The following is a 21,025-nucleotide window of genomic DNA, read 5'->3' as shown; positions in this document are numbered from 1 at the left end:
GCCATCCTCATTGGTTTGCAATGTCAGTTCTTTATTTCATCAGGATATACCTAACCTTTTTTTAAAAGAAGTTTGTAGCTACGTGTTGATGTATGAGAGTAAGCCTGATGAAAATAAAAGATATTAACTCCATAAGACTTGCATTTAAATTTTTGCGCGTCTTTGTTTTAACGTGAAAGAATTATACTCTTTTCAGAAAAAAAGGACTAAGAGACAACCCTAAGCTATCACTCACACATTCGCACAATGGACTATGATTGAGACTACATTCTCACTCAGCTCATATCTCTGGAGATTTAAAAAGACTAAATGGAAATAGGGTATGAACAATGTACTAAATATAATTCTACGGAGCAATATCTTTGAGAGACTAAACTTAAGTGATAAAATCTCTTGAGTATCAAAAACTCATCGGAGGGTAGCAATTAATAATAATGGTTAAGGCAATAGTACGTATAATGGTGATAAAGTAACAGATTATGGACGAGGTCTGAAAGACTTTATTGACTATAAAAGCAATATTAGCAAAAGTATTTTTTCGACGTTTCATAATTTCAATTTTCGATTACATAAAACGAACTTTTGTTCTAGAAACTAATATAATCATAAAATATCTAATAATAAAACTCATCAAAATCTGTTATCTCAAGTTCAAGTCCAATTTTTTTGTCGTGTTAAAGTACTGAGTACTCTAACTTAACAATTTGTGGTTTTCTTCTTTAAATTATAATGTTTTTTCAATAATAATAAGAACAAAAATTATAATATCATAAAATTTATTTACATGAAAACTTGAAATACATTATCTTTGACACTAAGTATATTTTTGTATATAAAAAATTACTGAAATACAGTACATATTGAAGTTTTAGTGGGTAAAACCGTATTGTGATTCATCTAAACCACTGAGAATTAAACCACGACGTAATTCTCGACTTAATATTATATAAATTCATCTATCGACATAAATTCATTAGAATTTTCGTTTTGATCAGAAGACACGTTAGAGTTGTCGTTGGCGTCAGCAGGTAGTGTAGAAATGTCATCGTATGGCCCAGCGGATTGTTGAGAAGTTTTATCGTTCAAGCCATCATTTTGTGGAGAATTGTCACCATATGACTCAGGATATTTTTCAGAAGTTTTATCGTTCGAGCCATCAGGTTGTAAGGAAGTTTCACTAGATGACTCAGTATATTGCTCCGAAGTTTTATTGCTCGAGTCGTCAGGTTGTAAAGAAGTTTCATTGTATGGCCCAGCGGATTTTTCAGAAGTTTCATCGTTCGAGCCATTAGGTTGTGAATAAGTTCCGTCTGATGGTCCAATAGATTGTGAATAAGTATCATCGTATTCTCCAGGAAATTGTTGGGGATAGTTATAGTTATTCGTAAAATTCGGGAACACCAACAGAAAAGTATTCATTACATGACCTATTTGATTCATGCTATGAGTTCCGGCATTATACTGCGTTCCAAAGTAATTTTGATCAGAACCAGACTCAGCATTGATCACTCCACTATGTGGAGATAATACTCCATTTTGCACACCTGGCTTCGGCATCCACTTGTTCGGCCCCATTGGGTTCGGTTTTAGCAGTGCTGTGCCGATTCGATTATTTATCTAATCGATTAATCGATTATGCGAACCAAGATAATCGATTATAAATCGATTATTTTGTTCTAAATAAAAATTGTTACAAATTGTCTTACCTCCAGATTACAAAAATGAAGCAAAACTGAATTAAATCACATATTTATTTAAAATTAAACTACTAGATATTAAAAATCAAACAAATACATCAATTCCCAATCAGTGACCAGTTAGCATTTAAAAAAATGATGTAATCTAGATGCTTTGGCAGCAGGCTGTTCCTCCTTAAATTTGTCAACTGACCTCTTATCCTTGCAAGTAGAGGCAATTCTTAGTATTGTCGTAATCTAGTCTAATCAGTTAAAGATGTAGAGATGTTGCAATAAAATTTGATTTCTTCTGCTCAAAATGATCCCAGATCGATGGTTTTGCAGTTACTTGCTCAAGTTGTTGTAGTTGTGTAATTACTAGCTCACTAATCCCTGGAGTGCTGTTTCTGAGATAAGTTAGTTCTTCAAGACAACGTTGTTGGGCATTTGTTGCATTACTGTCCGTACCGAAACCAAGTTTTTTAAAACGTGGATCCAGCAGACAAGCTATTGCCAGAGGTTTGTTGTGTAGGGTTGCCATAACTTAAATGGCTTACTCCCAATCGATTGTATCGAAATGATAATCGATTACAAACGATCATCTTGATAATCGATTAATCGATTAATGATAATCGATTCCGCACACCACTAGGTTTTAGCGTCGGCCATCAATGTTGCCTAGGAGAGGATAGTTGCGATCTGTTTGGCCGTCTTGGCCATGAGTAAGGCCTCAAGTGAGACCTTGAGTATCCTCTTCCAACACTTGATGTGGGCCGACTATAACTTCTCCGTGAGCTAGTAAGTTTTGCAGAAGCGACTCCACTGCAGCTATCCAAGAGACCTAGAAATAAAGGAAAAAAAAAAACAAATTTTATAAGCACTCATTGTTTGTAGCAAACATATCATTCACAAAATCACATGAACTATGATATTTCAAACTCATCATAAAATTACTCCAGATATTGCACTAACTAGTCTATATGATGACTTTGTGAAATTAACTTTAAATATATTGACTAATACTCACATAAAGTCCCGATAATAGCAATTGAAACGATAAGTAAAGGGTTATTGATGAGCATGGTGACTCTCGACTCTCCCGGTCTGGACTGTGGATCGCTACTGTATGTGGAAGCTTTTATGTGATTTGTATGACGAGTCGTTATCCTGTTTCGTAAGTTCATTGTAAGTTAGCTCGAAAACGGCATGAGTGCAATTTTAAACGCCCAAGTAAAGAATAAGCGGGAAGTTGCAGGGATGGCCTTCAGGGTTAACCGTTTACCTAAATATTATTTTTTTTATGATTTATATGATTTAACTAGGGTAGATAGGTTAATATGATATCTGTATACAATCAAAAATGGTAATAATATTATTTATAAAAATGCAGAGAGTGACAATAAGTAACTTAGTTTAAGTTTCTTGCTCCATTAAATAATTAAACAGTTTGGTTTTAAAGACTCAATACTGGAAGAACCAATAATATCACGGGGCAGGGTTTGCCAAACTCAAACTCAAACTCAAACATTTATTTATTCAATTAGACTTCTTATAGAAGCACTTTTGAAACGTCATTACATATTTTAAAATTTACCACCGATTCGGAAAGCAGTATCTACGGAGAAGAACCGGCAAGAAACTCCATAGTTGCTCTTTTAAATCATGTCAGTTTTACAATTTTACAAAATACATATGTAACATCATATATTATAATAACATGCCAAAGAACTGTCCTGTGGTTTTTTCGCGACAACCCTCCATGGGTTTTTATCGTCCATATATTCCTGAATACTGTAGTACGCTCTCTGAACTAGTACATTTTTTATATAAGTTTTAAATTTAGAACTACTAAACTCTTTAATATTATGAGCAATTCTATTGTAAAAGCGTATACCTTGACCCATAAATGAATTTTTAACTTTAGCTAATCGGAAAAATGGCATTTCAATTATATTTCTGTTCCTTGTGCCATAACAGTGTCTATCTCCTACTCTTGTGTGTAAGTCGGCGTTTTTGTGTACATGCAAAATATTATTAAATATATACTGTGATGGTACAGTAAGGATACCAGTATTCTTAAAGAGATCTCTCAGTGAGTCCCGATCACGTAAATTATATATAGAACGAATGGCTCTTTTCTGTAAGATAAATATAGTTTCTATATCTGCTGCCCTGCCCCATAGTAGAATTCCATAGGACATAATACTATGAAAGTAGCTGAAATAAGCCAGAGACGAATAACAGAAATAACAAATGAATTTTCATAATAATTTGATATAGAATGCGGAATTTCAAAGTTAACATTATTTGATTTCTGATACAAGAAACTTGTAGCCAACTAGATGTCAACAGTTACAAATTCGGAACTTGACGGCAAGTTGTTGCTAAGTTGGTGGCAACTATCTGACACCAACTTTGTTAGTCTGAAACTCTGGCTATTAGGGGTATTTGCTTGATCTACTACTCTAGGTGGATAGTATGATTTATGTGAGGAACAATATTTTTTAACCAAATAGGCTATGACCAGTGCGACGAGCAGTATAATGACACTAACAGATCCGACAATAGCTAGGTCAATTGACATCGACTCTGCAATGGGTTCATCTTTCTTCAAAATAGATTGTTCTGTAGGAGTTAGAGTTGATGATAATACAGATTCCTCTGAGTAGAACTCTTCATCAGATGGCGTTGTTGATGACGGCGTTATTACTTCAGAACAGCTATATTCCATGGTAAATGTTACGTACAGCGATGTTTCTTCAGTGTAATTATCTTCCGTGGTAGGCGCTAAAGATGTCGATATGTCGTCGGAAAAGTCTTCTCCCGACGTTAGACTTTTAACAGGTGTTGAAGTTGTCGCCGACGGCGTTGATGGCATTGTTACTTCAGAAAAGGAAAGTTTGTCACTAAAGAAGCTAATTACCTGAAGCTCAGTAGGCTACCGAGTACCGTCTGAATTTTAGTTAGTTCATTTTCAGCGCTAATCGTTCTTATTTCAGATATTCACAATATATGTGCTGTAAGTGCTTACAAAGTTTACGTAAGAATCGACGGAGAGGATATCCGTCACTCAACGAGAGATTGACAGTAACTGTTACTAGTTTCAAGTTTGGTATTACTGGCACAGTGACTAATTTTTGCTTCTAATGATCCCATTTAAATCGCCAGGAAAAAATGTTTGATCTTCGCAGGCATGTCCTATCGTTTTAATAAATGGTAATCAACCTTCTCATGCGGTGTACATGAGATGCACGCAGATTATCATCAATTTATTATGAATCTACGTGAATGTAAAAAAAATAGCGCGTAGATTCACGCAGATAAAAAATGCTTTTTTTTCTTTCGAGTGGAAAGGTTCAGAAAATTAAAAAGAAAGATTGTATTTGAAATTTTTATTGTAAACATTTTATTTTCCATTCCAGTTTTTCGCAGAAAAACGCGAGCTTGTAGTCACATTCTACATTATCCATTCCTCCTTTTTTCAGCAAACTACCACATTCATGCCTGCTAGGGCTATCTGACTGTTGTCCTCCTGTTCAGTCTAGAATCCAATTGACGTATTTTTGAGAGTTGCTATCAATTGTTTCCCAGTGATCTTCTTCATTTAACCTATGAATCCCGATGAAAGGTTAATTATTAAATCTATGTGACTATGTTTAGAACAGGGCTTGAACGCTTCCATAACTTCAGCATTTTCTGGGGAGAAAGAGTAAATTCAGTAAAATTTGTATTTATGAATCACCGTCAAATAAAATGTCACTGCTTTTGATAACGTAAATACATCAGTTTAGTTTCCTAACAGGAAGCTTAGCAATGTTTCACGTTTAAATCCCAGTTTGACTTATCTACTCCTGAATCCTATATACTAAAATTGATGGTAGAATGAAGTTCGCTTAGTATCGAAAACATGGACCCTGATTCCTTATTGGTTAAGATTAAGGCGCGCGAGCAGCGCGCTATTCAAATTTCTAGTATAATACCTTAAAATTAGTGAATACTCACATCCTCTTTAAACTCGGAAATTACGACAGCAAGACTTCTACCTTCTGGTTGTTGTGCTTTATAGAGGGGCTGTAATCGCTTTTAATGCTACGTCACCGTCACAAGTCCGCTAGGCGACAAAGTTCATGGTAACTGATAAAGTCTTTCCGGGTTATACTTCTTCTAATTTAATGTGAATAGGTACTATAAAATTCCAAAAATTATGATGGGGGGAATTTTTGTTCTCTTAGAACGAATAAAAAAAGACGGGTTGCACTCCGGGAGTGCCGGCAGAAGTGAAAACTTGATTATTAACGTTGAGCATGTTTGATATCCATCCGTCTTACGCTTTTTCGATCAGGTCACGTGTCCTGACGCGAGTTTAAGATTTTATACCCAACGCCGCTAAAGAAGTTTTCACTTCAAAATAAAAATTTATTGATTGCAAAATTTAATTCGTTGATCTTTGAAACATCTAGATATATTGTGACATTTTTCAGTGAATGCACTTTTATACTGATAAAAAAAATGTTTTTAAGCAAATGCGTTTTAAATATCCCTACACTGAATTGAATTTTGTGACATGCTGCTCTATTAGCTCAGAGATGACTTGTAATAATCAAGTCAGAAATTTTGTTCCTGAAGTAACTGATTTTCAAAAGTCAGTAGACTAAAGTCTAAATTTTCATGATGTTATCTACAGCGATGGTCGTTCTCATTTGACTCAATCGGGACGAATGTATTAATCCAGAGCCGATGTTACTCAGCCGGACATTGCTTAGGATATTTGAGTTTAATGTTCCAGGAACAGTGACTAATTTCCTTTTTTTAATGAACACAAAATGTTGTGGGTGGAGGATATCATTGTGTAGTAAAAGTGACCGGATGGCAAATGTGATAAAGAATAGGTATAAATTAAAGCAGAACTGCGGGTGCTTCATTCAGTTTTGGACAGCAGAACGACGATGTCATCAAAAAAAATAGTGATCTTTTTATGGGTTGTCATGTTGGGCGTTGTATGCAAGTACTAATTAAAATAGTTTTATTCATAAATTCACAAGATGAAAATCAAATTTTCACATCGTTTGTTCATTTTTCTTTCAGGGATCGAGGCAAGGCCAGAAACGGATACGGAAACTCGCGATTTCGAAAGTTCATTATACGAAAAAGTGTATTCAGTAATTAATAAATTTACATCAATGTTGGCGACAACTTCAACACCTGCTAAAAATCTAACGTCGGGAGAAGACTTTTCCGACGACATATCGACATCTTTAGCGCCTACTACGTAAGATTATTACACTGAAGAAACATCGCTGTACGTAACATCTACCATGGAAAAATAGCTTTTCTAAAGTAACAATGCCATCAACGCCGTCGGCGACAAATTCAACACCTGTTAAAAGTCTAACGTCGGGAGAAGACTTTTCCGACGATATATCGACATCTTATCTTTAGCACCTACTACGGAAAAAATTTACACTGAAGAAATACCGCTGTACGTAACATTTACCATGGAATATAGCTGTTCTGAAGTAATAACGCCGTCATCAACGCCGTCATCAACAACGCCATCTGATGAAGAGTTCTACTCAGAGGAATCTGCATTATCATCAACTCTAACTCCTACAGAACAATCTATTTTGAAGAAAGATGAACCCATTGCAGAGTCGATGTCAATTGACCTAGCTATTGTCGGATCGGAGCTATTCAACATCTCAAGAATGGGAAATCCACAGGAAAAGATGCGATCCCTATTGAAACAATTAGGGCATTAGGAGACCGGGGCGTTCATATCTTCCACATCATCTGCAACAAGATATGGCTCACAGGCAAATGGCCCTCTGAATGGGCTCATACAGTTTTCACTCCTCTTCATAAAAAAGGTTCCACTAAGAAGTGTAGCAATTTTCGACTTATAGCTCTAATTACACATGCCAGCAAAATTATGCTACACATCATCAACGAACGACTAAAAGCTTATTTGTCCAGAGAAATTGCGCCTGAACAAGCCGGTTTTGTGAAAGGAAAAGGAACCCGTGAACAAATTCTCATCGTTCGTCAGATCATTGAGAAAGCTCGAGAATTCAACAAGCCTACATATATATGCTTTGTGGATTTCTCCAAAGCGTTTGACTCGGTGCTATGGCCAACGTTGTGGAAAACATTACTGGACATGGGCACACCACAACACCTTGTGCACCTGCTCAGGCAGCTCTACGAAGGGGGCACAGCTTCAGTGCGGACAGATGACCTCCTCTCAGATAGCTTCCATCCAAGTGCGGGCGTCCGACAGGGATGCATAATATCACCTTTACTTTTTAACGTCTACACCGAACTTGTAATGCGAATCACTCTCGAGGACTGGGACGATGGTGTTGTGATTGGTGGATACAAAATTGCAAACTTGCGGTACGCAGATGACACTACCTTGTTTTCAAGTAACGCAGACTGTATGAAGGAATTGCTTCTCAAAATGGAGCGCGTATGCCGTACGTTTGGGTTAAAGATAAACCGTTCTAAGACCAAAATTATGATTGTAGACCGCGCCAACGACAATTCGCCCGAAGTGACACAGATTGCGAACTGCAACGTGGTTCCGACCTATGTATACCTTGGTGCTTTGATCTCAAACAACGGCGGCTGCGTAGATGAAGTAAAAAGACGTATGGCCATAACCAGAACTGCGATGGAGAAGTTGAGAAAAGTGTGGAAGAATCGTAATATCACCAAAGCCACAAAAGTCAAGCTCGTACAAACACTCGTATTCCCCATTTTTCTTTACGCGGCAGAAACGTGGACAGTGCGCGAGTTGGAAAAAGGGAAGATAAATGCTCTAGAAATGTGGTGCTGGAGGAAGATGCTGGGGATATCGTGGACAGAGTTTCGCACCAACGAGTCCATACTCCAAGAGCTCGGCATCAAACAGCGTTTATCGACCGTAGTACAGTCGCGCATACTGCAATACTTTGGACACGTGTCTAGGCGAGATAACAACTCCATTGAGCGGCTAGTAGTACAAGGAAAGGTGGAAGGAATCAGATCGCGCGGCAGGTCACCAATGCGCTGGACCGACCAAGTGAAATCTGCTGTAGGAATTCGCGTATCAGACTGCGCCAGACAGTCTAGTAACAGGAAGAGATGGCGGGAGATCGTGCGGAAAGCTGTGTCCGCCTCTACCACCGATGTGGACGTCTCAACGTGACCACGAACACTCTGCCAAGAGTGAATCGACAAAGAAGAATTGTCGGATCTGTTAGTGTCATTATACTGCTCGTCGCACTGGTCATAGCCTATTTGGTTAAAAAATATTGTTCCTCACATAAATCATACTATCCACCTAGAGTAGTAGATCAAGCAAATACCCCTAATAGCCAGAGTTTCAGACTAACAAAGTTGGTGTCAGATAGTTGCCACCAACTTAGCAACAACTTGCCGTCAAGTTCCGAATTTGTAACTGTTGACATCTAGTTGGCTACAAGTTTCTTGTATCAGAAATCAAATAATGTTAACTTTGAAATTCCGCATTCTATATCAAATTATTATGAAAATTCATTTGTTATTTCTGTTATTCGTCTCTGGCAAACCCTGCCCCGTGATATTATTGGTTCTTCCAGTATTGAGTCTTTAAAACCAAACTGTTTAATTATTTAATGGAGCAAGAAACTTAAACTAAGTTACTTATTGTCACTCTCTGCATTTTTATAAATAATATTATTACCATTTTTGATTGTATACAGATATCATATTAACCTATCTACCCTAGTTAAATCATATAAATCATAAAAAAAATTGGTTGTCTGTAAAGTCGGTTTACTGACGATAATTGAACGTGACAACGTCCGATTGTGCTTCTTTGTCGCTCGTTCCGCGCTCTCGCTCGCACTTCAAGCCTTACATGGAACGCCTCAGATGAGTCAGAGCGAGGTAACGCCGCATGAGTCATGTTTTTTCGTGCGTGCAGCCGGCTTTATCGAATTATAAGACGTTGTCACGTCAAAAAAATAATAATTAGGTAAACGGTTAACCCTGAAGGCCATCCCTGCAACTTCCCGCTTATTCTTTACTTGGGCGTTTAAAATTGCACTCATGCCGTTTTCGAGCTAACTTACAATGAACTTACGAAACAGGATAACGACTCGTCATACAAATCACATAAAAGCTTCCACATACAGTAGCGATCCACAGTCCAGACCGGGAGAGTCGAGAGTCACCATGCTCATCAATAACCCTTTACTTATCGTTTCAATTGCTATTATCGGGACTTTATGTGAGTATTAGTCAATATATTTAAAGTTAATTTCACAAAGTCATCATAATATAGACTAGTTAGTGCAATATCTGGAGTAATTTTATGATGAGTTTGAAATAGTATCATAGTTCATGTGATTTTGTGAATGATATGTTTGCTACAAACAATGAGTGCTTATTAAATTTGTTTTTTTTTTCCTTTATTTCTAGGTCGCTTGGATAGCTGCAGTGGAGTCGCTTCTGCAAAACTTACTAGCTCACGGAAAAGTTATAGTCGGCCCACATCAAGTGTTGGAAGAGGATACTCAAGGTCTCACTTGAGGCCTTACTCATGGCCAAGACGGCCAAACAGATCACAACTATCCTCTCCTAGGCAACATTGATGGCCGACGCTAAAACCGAACCCAATGGGGCCGAACAAGTGGATGCCGAAGCCAGGTGTGCAAAATGGAGTATTATCTCCACATAGTGGAGTGATCAATGCTGAGTCTGGTTCTGATCAAAATTACTTTGGAACGCAGTATAATGCCGGAACTCATAGCATGAATCAAATAGGTCATGTAATGAATACTTTTCTGTTGGTGTTCCCGAATTTTACGAATAACTATAACTATCCCCAACAATTTCCTGGAGAATACGATGATACTTATTCACAATCTATTGGACCATCAGACGGAACTTATTCACAACCTAATGGCTCGAACGATGAAACTTCTGAAAAATCCGCTGGGCCATACAATGAAACTTCTTTACAACCTGACGACTCGAGCAATAAAACTTCGGAGCAATATACTGAGTCATCTAGTGAAACTTCCTTACAACCTGATGGCTCGAACGATAAAACTTCTGAAAAATATCCTGAGTCATATGGTGACAATTCTCCACAAAATGATGGCTTGAACGATAAAACTTCTCAACAATCCGCTGGGCCATACGATGACATTTCTACACTACCTGCTGACGCCAACGACAACTCTAACGTGTCTTCTGATCAAAACGAAAATTCTAATGAATTTATGTCGATAGATGAATTTATATAATATTAAGTCGAGAATTACGTCGTGGTTTAATTCTCAGTGGTTTAGATGAATCACAATACGGTTTTACCCACTAAAACTTCAATATGTACTGTATTTCAGTAATTTTTTATATACAAAAATATACTTAGTGTCAAAGATAATGTATTTCAAGTTTTCATGTAAATAAATTTTATGATATTATAATTTTTGTTCTTAGGGTGTCCCAGAAGTCGACGTCAAGCCGAAATTTTCTGACAGGTTATGCCACACCAGTTATCAGAAAAATTGAAAAAAAAATTTAAGTCATGTATTTTTGAAGTTATGGATTTTTTATTTAATTCCAGAAAATGTACACCATGTGACAGTTTTTTCATTCCTGTTGTTACAAATATTTAGTTTTTGCCAATTTTTTTTCTCTTACGTCATCCCGAAAAGTGCTTTATGTAACCTGTGATCCTAAACCCTGTGCCGATCACTCCAACTTGTAGGAAAATGTCATTTATACCGTACCAAGTTTTCAAAATTAATTTTTCGCACTACTTCAACTGATTGTCCTGAAAAAAAATGTACTACTGCAATTTGGCAAGTAGCTTTAAAAGTTAGCGCATTTAATAAGGATTCTAACGTGGTATAACACTTACTCCATTATATCTTAGATCGGCCATAAAAAATTTTTTTGTTAAACAAAGTCTGTTTATTATACGGTATCTTATTCGATCCTAAGACCCCCTCCTATCTTAAAGAAAATTTCAAGTTTCTCAACGAACATTCCTTAACTCTCCGTTCCTCTAACCTTTTAACCTTAAGTATTCCTTCCCACCGTTCTAATTTCTTTCACTCCTCCTTCACTGTCTCCGTCATTAACCTCTGGAATTCGTTACCCGAAGAAATAAGACGTGCTGAATCGATTTTTACTTTCAAAAATAAAGTTAAAAACTATTATAGTAAACTGTCGCAGGCCAATTGTTAACCCTCTTGTTTATTGTATATGCTTATATGTATGTATGTATATTTATGTATGTATATGTATGTATATATATATGTATGTGTCCTTATATATATATATTATATATTATATACATTATATTATCTGTGTAAGTATATAATATTTATAATACAGGTATATATGTATGTATTTACTATGTAGTTATAGTATATAAATATTATTCTGATTCATGCACTTTTATTTATTATGCACCACCATGATTAAGTTAACTATTTTCCTCGACTTTTTTGGGTTGCCTGGTAGAGATCGCTGCCAGCGATAAGGCCGCCTACTGTACATTGATTAATTTATTGTTAAGTTTATAAAATGTATCATATCTGGTGTACAATAAAGTATTTTTCATTCATTCATTCATTCATTCTGTTCTTAACAATTTCTTTGAAATTCCAAAAAACTATTCTAGTGTACCCAAAGCGATCCTAATGACCACAGCGTGGTTTAAATAAGATGGAGAGAGACATTCCATAAAGTGTAGAGCGAGACAGATAGTGACGCTTATGACATAATGCCGCAAATAAGTGAACTAGAGTAAAATAAAGACAGTTTCTTTTTTATGATTAAATTTATTACTTTTTTTTTACAAAATATGTTCAAATTTCCGTTCTTCAGCTGCAATACAAGCTCGACATCTCCTTAAAAAAGATCGTGAAATCTGCAGGCGGGCAATGCTTCCATTATTTACAAATTACTACCGCTTTTCTCTGTCTAAGCTCTTCTACATTTTCAATCGACTTGGAATAGACTTTTTCCTTTACTGCTTCCCAGGAAAAAAATCTAGAGGATTTAAATCGGGTTAAATCGGGCGGGCCACGAGATTGTACCAGCCCGCCCTATCCATCTGTCTGGATATTCCTCATTATGGTGTTTCTCGAACTAAGTGGCTGTAATGCTTATCTGTCTCGTTCACTTATTTGCGTCCGTATGTCATAAGCGTCACTATCTGTCTCGCTCACACTTTATGGAATGTCTCTCTCCATCTTATTTAAACCACGCTGTGGTCATTAGGATCGCTTTGGGTACACTAGAATAGTTTTTTGGAATTTCAAAGAAATTGTTAAGAACAGACTTTGTTTAACAAAAAAATTTTTTATGGCCGATCTAAGATATAATGGAGTAAGTGTTATACCACGTTAGAATCCTTATTAAATGCGCTAACTTTTAAAGCTACTTGCCAAACTAGAGTAGTACATTTTTTTTTCAGGACGATCAGTTGAAGTAGTGCGAAAAATTAATTTTGAAAACTTGGTACGGTATAAAATGACATTTTCCTTCAAGTTGGAGTGATCGGCACAGGGTTTAGGATCACAGGTTACATAAAGCACTATTCGGGATGACGTAAGAGAAAAAAAATTGGCATAAAGTAAATATTTGTAACAACAGGAATGAAAAAACTGTCACATGGTGTACATTTTCTGGTATTAAATAAAAAAATCCATAACTTCAAAAATACATGACTTAAATTTTTTTTTTCAATTTTTCTGATAACTGGTGTGGCATTACATTTCAGAAAATTTGGGTTTGACGCATTTGGTGCACTTCTCAACTTGTACACCATGCTCAAATGGTGAACTTAGCAACTGGTGCACTTCTCAAATGGTACACTTCGCAACTGGTGCACTTCTCAATTAGTGCACTTCGCAAAATGTGCACTTTTTATGATGAGTGGAGATTTGGAAAAATTGTTTAAAAATGAAAGAATCTTTTGTTGTGCGTAGGTTATTTTCTTAAAAAATACAATTAACCTTTTAAGTAGGTACACTCTTACTTAAACAATTTTCGATGATCATATAAAAATTCACACGAGTTTATATCATATTATCTTTATTATGAACTTTTTGCTAAAAATATTATTATTTTTTTCTTATTTAATGATAATGAATATGATTTCGAGGGACTTTTTTATATTTGTAAAAAATAAAAATGTTTTAGTGTTTATGCAGAGTTTAATTAAAATTATTTATATTTTATTATAATGATTTTGCAGTAGGTAAATCTTTCTCACATTTTTTTTATTACTTTCGGGTGACTTTTATATGATCATTGAAAATTATTTGAGTAAGAGTGTACCTACTTAAAAGGTTGATCATATTTTTTAAGAAAATAACCTAAGCAAAACAAAAGATTCTTTCATTTTTAAACAATTTTTCCAAATCTCCACTCATCATAAAAAGTGCACATTTTGCGAAGTGCACCAATTGCGAAGTGCACCAGTTGCGAAGTGTACCATTTGAGAAGTGCACCAGTTGCTAAGTTCACCATTTGAGCATGGTGTACAAGTTGAGAAGTGCACCAAATGCGTCAAACCCGAAAATTTCGGCTTGACGTCGACTTCTGGGACACCCTGTATATGTGTGTGTGATTGTAACATAAAACTATTGTTTTACAGCTATGCCGTCAACATCACGGCAGCCCACGCCGCCGCCACTACTGGTGCCGGCTGAAGACCTGTATGGTAAATATCTTATTAATTATTAATATATATGTTAACGGAAATGTATGTAATCCGTCATTGTATACAATTCCTAGGAAATGTATGTAATTCCTAAAATCGCACGGAAATGTGTGAAATAAATTATTTTATACACATTGCCTAGGAAATCTATACATTTCCTAAATAGCAATCGGAAATGTAAAACATCAACATGTAACAGTCTTACCGTAAAATAATAATAATATGTTCATATTATCTTACTAATTAACATTTCTTAAATCAACTTATATTCAATCAAATCAAATTTTCATTTGGTAAGTAATCAGTCCCCTCGTCCCGCTGTCCCCGTGTACATGTCGCAGTCGGATTGTATAATCCGCCGTATTACAAACGGCCGGCATTTTGTTATATGCCGAAATTCGTCTTTTTTCAAAATTCTATTTCTGTGTAGTTTTAAAAAACACGAACCTAACCTAACCCACCCCCTTATCCAAACCAAAAATTTCTGATAACGAATTTTCGGCATATTACAAAATGCCGGCCGTTTGTAATACGGCGGATTATAAAATCCGACTGCGACATACACACCCCTCGTCCCGCGTACCTTCCAATATCTTAGATGTTTTACATTTCCGATTGCTATTTAGGAAATGTATAGATTTCCTAGGAAATGTGTATAAAATAATTTATTTCACACATTTCCGTGCGATTTTAGGAATTACATACATTTCCTAGGAATTTTATACAATGACGGATTACATACATTTCCGTTAACATATTGTATATATTAGTGTAATTGTAACATTAAACTTTTTTTACAGTTGACAGTCCAGTGGACAGTGTGGCAGACGCGGAGACGGTGACGCTGTCGCCCAATTCTTACAATTCGGATTTCCATCTGTCAACCGAAGCGAATTGGGCGATTGTATGCCGTACTCCGCAAAAAAAGGGAGTATTTGAACGACGAAGTGACAGACTCTGATGCTTCTCGCTGAAATACTCCATTTTTTTATTTATTATTTTTATGTTTTTATTGTTTATTTATTATTTTTAAGAATATTTGTGTTTGTAATAAATGTTACTATTAATAATATATATTTTTGTTTTAAAATTATGTTATATTCAAAATATTTGTGTTTGTAAATAAATAAGTAATAAATGTCCTTATTATAATATTTTTGTTTTAAAATTATGTAAGATTCAGAATATTTGTGTTTTTAATAAACAAGTAATAAATGTTACCTACTATGTATTAATAATATTTTTGTTTTAAAATTATGTTATATTCAAAATATTTGTGTTTGTAAATAAATAAGTAATAAATGTCCTTATTATAATATTTTTGTTTTAAAATTATGTAAGATTCAGAATATTTGTGTTTTTAATAAACAAGTAATAAATGTTACCTACTATGTATTAATAATATTTTTGTTTTAAAATTATGTAATATTCAGAATATTTGTGTTTGTAATAAACAAGTAATAAATGTTACTATTAATAATATTTTTGTTTCAAAATTATGTAAGATTCAGAATATTTGTGTTTGTAATAAACAAGTAATAAATGTTACTATTAATAATATTTTTGTTTTAAAATTATGTAAGATTCAGAATATTTGTGTTTTTAATAATCAAGTAATATATGTTACCTACTATGTATTAATAATATTTTTGTTTTAAAATTATGTAATATTCAGAATATTTGTGTTTGTAATAAACAAGTAATAAATGTTACTATTAATAATATTTTTGTTTTAAAATTATGTAATATTCAGAATATGTGTGTTTGTAATAAACAAGTAATAAATGTTACTATTAATGTAGGATCGGGGCTAAATGAAAAACACTTTTGAACTTCTTGAGATTTATTTTCGGACCACAATCTTAATTTTTAGAAAACATCTTACAGAGAAACAGCCGTCTTCACCCACGATCCCAATGAAAGAGAAAGATCATTCCTCATTCGCTCTTTACTTCACATTCACTCATTTTAAAACTTTCAACTTAAACAAAAACAATAGTACCGTTCTACTTTAAACACTCATAACAAAATAAACCCTTAAGAAAACATTACATTTTCAAATCAAATCAAAACTTACAAAACATTACAGAAAACTTTTCCATAGTAACTTAGTTTAAATAAACTTAAAGAAAAACTTTTTCTTACTCCTTGTTACACAAAATAGAAATAAAGACTTTAAACAATAAACCTTATTGTTTTATTTAACCCATAACCTTTCCTTCTTAGTAGTGTAGTTAACACATACAACTTTAACATGTATCACAAGATAATAAGTTGAGCAATAAATCTTATAAAATAAACAAATCTTCCACCTTTCTATCAAATGAAAATATCCATTTTTTAAATCTAAAGCTAAATATACTTTAGTGCTTGCTAATTTATCTATAAGATCGTCTACTATTGGAAGAGGATATTCATCTTTTAAAATCTTTTTGTTTAACAATACAAATCCTAATTGAACCGTCTTTCTTTTTTACCAATACCAGAGGACTAGCAAAATCTGAATAACTTACCCTTATAATGCCGTCTTTTAACCATTCTTGTATCTGCTTGTCAACCTCGTGCTGCTCCTTAGGTGACAGTCTGCGTGGCCGCTGTGCAACAGGTGTCTCATCCATCAAAGTAATTTTCAGTTCCACTGGAGCTTCCTTTGTTTGCTGTGGCTTGTAGCTGTCAACTAACCTCACTACTTCATCTTTCACACTTTCATTACTTACTGTACCTACAAGATCAACAGTAGAAAAAAAACAATTAATTTTCGTCATCCAACTTTCACCTTTCGGAAAAACAAACACTGTTCCTTCATCCATTACCATAAAAACATTGCTCAAGAACGCACGACCTACAATAGCACAGTAAGGCATACAGTTATTAGGTACAATATAAAATGTCTCTTGTTCGAAATCACGCCCGTCTATTCGTAACTTCACAATACAATGTCCAAGTGTTTTAACTTTTGCACTGCCGAGACCGGTGAGTACAACATTGTCGTCGTATTTTGGAGTACACATCGATAAATAAACGTCCTCGTTGACCAAATTCACGTCGCTACCACTGTCCATGAGCGCTGTGGTTTCAATATTATTCAAAATTATTTTTTTCAAACGTTTTTCTTCACTTTTCTTTGTTATTTCGTCATTGTTTACAATCTTCATAACCTGTTGAGACTTGTCATCTGTCAACTGATTAATACAAACTTCATTGCAATCATAGTCAATCATTCGTTCATTAATTCTTATGCCGCCATCTTGACCGACAAACTTCAGATCGGAACTTGATTCGCCGACAGATCCGAACATCGTTCTTTTCATACTTCCGATTTGTTGCGATTGAATTTCGTTCTTATCGCCGCCGCTTGCGCTGACGCCATCTTGTTTATGAATGCTTCTATTTTGAAATCTTGATGCGCCCGTTGTTTTCAAATCACATGCTGATGCTATATGTCCGTATGAGTTACAACGAAAACATTTAGCTCCTTTTTCTTTGTTAGGACAGCTTGATGAGGCATGCCCGCGATCGCCACAATTATAACAACGTAATGGGTTTCTTACATGAGATGAATTCGAATATACACTTGTAGGCTTTTCTTGACGGTCTTGACTGGGACTAACTTTCTTTGTTTTTGACTTTACTAACTCATAAATTTTCAGCTTTTCTTTTAATTCCGCGTACGTTTTAATCCCATATAGCATAATCTTACTGGATTCATCATCGATAATACCGTCAACTATGTACTTTATAGTCACGTAATCAGCTAATTTGCCGCGCTTACCCATCTCCTTCATGATGAGTAGATAATCAATGCAACTTTCATTCGCCTGTTTTGTTCTCGCACTCATTAATTCATGTACCGTTTTTGTATCCCACGTAGATGGAAATTCCTTTGATATTTCTTCCGCCAGCTCCTGCCATGTCTTAAATGGTCGTTCCGATTTAAGCCAAAGAAGCGCCGTCCCGCTTAGAGATCGCTTGGCAACAAGAAGTTGCTGTAATGGTGTCCACTGAAATATTAATCCGTTATCTTCGATATCTTGAATCCACTTTTGTACAGGGTAATTAGAGTCCTGTCCGGTAAATTTCGGTATAAGGTCCGCCGTCATGAATAGTGTGTTCTGTTGCTGCTGTGTGTCGCCGCCATTTTGTTTAAATTCTTTTCTTCCTTCGTCTTCAATATTAAAACTGCTGCTGTTTCTCTTATCCTTTCTTCCCATCTTTGCGTCTTTTGTAGTTGTCGTCTTATTGGAATACGTCTTATTAGTCGTCGTCGTCTTATTAGCATGAAAAGTTGTACCACGCCGCGCCGCCTCGCCCGGTGAGATAACCTTACTTTCCCGCCGATCGTCTTTCCGTCGTAATCTTCGATTTTCCTCTTTCAATTGGACGAGCCCCCAAGATTGTAGGATCGGGGCTAAATGAAAAACACTTTTGAACTTCTTGAGATTTATTTTCGGACCACAATCTTAATTTTTAGAAAACATCTTACAGAGAAACAGCCGTCTTCACCCACGATCCCAATGAAAGAGAAAGATCATTCCTCATTCGCTCTTTACTTCACATTCACTCATTGATTCAATCATAGTCTATCGTTCTTTCATTCTAATCATCGGTCAGAAACTAATCTTACACACGTTCAGACACATAAATTAATCATTCATCTCACCTTATCATCCCACACTAATAATATTTTTGTTTTAAAATTATGTAATAATCAGAATATTTGTGTTTGTAATAAATAATTGTGGGAAACAAATTATGACAAGGAAAAAAAAACGTTTTGTTTTTAATAATTCAATTCTTTATTAATAATATATACATATGAAAAATATAATCTAATTTTATACCTTTTTAAGTCTTTTATTCCTGGAAGGGTAAACCCTATTTTCTACTGATACGCATAAATTTATACTTGCTAATTGTGGTAATCCCCACTTACCACTATTAGCAAGTAGGTATGCATTTTTTTTATCAAAACTTATGTATTCATGTCCAAATAAAATATTAAGGAATATTTTATTAAGACGAATTTAATACGCGTCTGCACAGGCCCGGCCGAGCGGCGAGCGGCCATCTTGACTGACGGAACAAGATCGCCATCGGTAATAGGCATGACGACAGTATCCATAAATGATCGTATTAGTGTTTTTAAGGGAAAATGTATAATAAATAAATTAAATATAGCGACTTAGAAATCTTAAAAACATTAAGATTAATGAGATTATCAATAAAATAAAACATTGAAATTCTGAAGTTCGCCATTTTGACTAAAACACGCGTGACGTCACGCATAAGTAAACAACTCACGTCAGATGTATTTTGTTGTTATGAATATGTTGAGAATACGCATTTTTATTTATTTTCTATTGTTTCACGTATGCTTTATCGACTCAGAACAGAAATATAATTGCGAATTCACGAATACATGGTTCGGGATTCTCCGCGCCAACTTTATACAATAATTTCTTATTATTTTTTCGCTTGAAATAATTACTAACACATTTTTGAGCATTATTTTTATGTGGATTCACACTGCAATACTGCACACCACTTATAAACTTTGTAATTCGTTTCTATAACACATATTAAATAAAGACTTTTTTAATTTTCTTCGCAATGCGTACAAATAATTACGTATTTACCAAAGTTTGACGTCACGCCTACGCCATGACACCTGCGAGCTGTTTTGGCACAGATATTAAATATTTTTTGAAAAATGGCTTTAATCTTCGTTAAATTTAAGTATATTACCGAAATATAGGGTTTTTCTTGTATAGTAAACGTATACACACATTATGGAAGAGAATTTCAAAATCTTTCGTCATGCCTATTAGGATTAGGATACGTGCCGAGTCATTTTTATTAGTTTAAAATAATAGACATATCCTGTATAATTTGCATATATTATGCATTCATTTTAAAGGAAATATAGTCTAGTTTTAAAATAAGTAAGTAAAAATGAAGCCGAGCGCATAAATTTGTCGTAATAAAATTAAATTGCGAGAAAATCTAACAAAAAAAAGTACAATTAAGTATTATCATTTTTTTTAAATATGAAATTGTAAGTTCGAAGTATATATTTTCTACTCTAAAGGCGGGTTTTCACGTTACGAGTACGCTCGGACCGAGTGAGCTCGGATGACTACTCGGACGCTACTCGTAACGTGTAAACATGTAATCCGAGCGTACTCGGTCCGAGCGCACTCGTCCGAGTTTACTCGGACTCTGCTCTACTTTTCAAGTTCACTCGGATTCATTTTTTGAAAACAAAATGGCGACATCCAAGAAAAAGTGGAGTGAACGGGAGATGGTGAGGTTTGTAGAGCAAAAATAAAGACGCACGAAATGCCGCAATACAACGCATCATTCATAACCTCAACATGGAATGTACAATCCAAGATGTAAACAGCAAAATTAATAACATCCGTAGTACATACATGCAAGAAAAAGCCAAAATTAAAAAATCCACTGGGACTGGATCTGGCGCTGATGACATTTATGTTCCCTCATTGGCGTGGTTTGAAATTGCTGACAGATTTCTGTCGGGTGTTATCAAGAGCAGGAAAACCTTTCAGAATGTGGTAAGTTTAATAAATTATAATAAAACTATAATTTTATTTTAGTTAGTAATTAGTTTTTATTATTC

At 35.0% G+C, this 21,025-nt stretch overlaps 1 protein-coding gene and 1 long non-coding RNA gene across 5 annotated transcripts in view; one reads left to right on the top strand and one right to left on the bottom strand.

Annotated features, from left to right (window-relative positions):
- LOC149475928 (uncharacterized) overlaps window positions 1-21,025 on the top strand; it is a 147,295-nt gene that overhangs the window by 7,084 nt on the left and 119,186 nt on the right. The window contains exons 1-3 of one of the 4 annotated variants that reach the window (XR_016317996.1): window positions 198-320; window positions 14,320-14,385; window positions 15,186-15,640. This is a non-coding gene — a long non-coding RNA (uncharacterized LOC149475928). Of the gene's footprint in view, window positions 1-197; window positions 321-10,230; window positions 10,347-14,319; window positions 14,386-15,185; window positions 15,641-21,025 lie in introns of those variants that run through there. The other 3 variants (XR_016317995.1, XR_016317997.1, XR_016317998.1) reach the window with 3 other exon arrangements.
- On the bottom strand, window positions 16,977-18,747 carry LOC149475937 (uncharacterized). Its single transcript, XM_089713041.1, has 2 exons — window positions 17,199-18,747; window positions 16,977-17,107 (listed from the first exon to the last, which is right to left on the bottom strand). The coding sequence occupies exons 1-2, from the start codon at window positions 18,594-18,596 to the stop codon at window positions 17,099-17,101; spliced, it is 1,407 nt and encodes a 468-aa protein (XP_089569167.1). The 5' UTR covers window positions 18,597-18,747; the 3' UTR covers window positions 16,977-17,098.

This window comes from Colias philodice, chromosome 29, assembly GCF_061535455.1.
Source record: "Colias philodice isolate Cphi_HAF_F1 chromosome 29, ilColPhil1 Martin Lab GWU primary, whole genome shotgun sequence".
NCBI lineage: Eukaryota > Metazoa > Arthropoda > Insecta > Lepidoptera > Pieridae > Colias > Colias philodice.
This window is presented reverse-complemented; position numbering and strand designations above follow the sequence as displayed.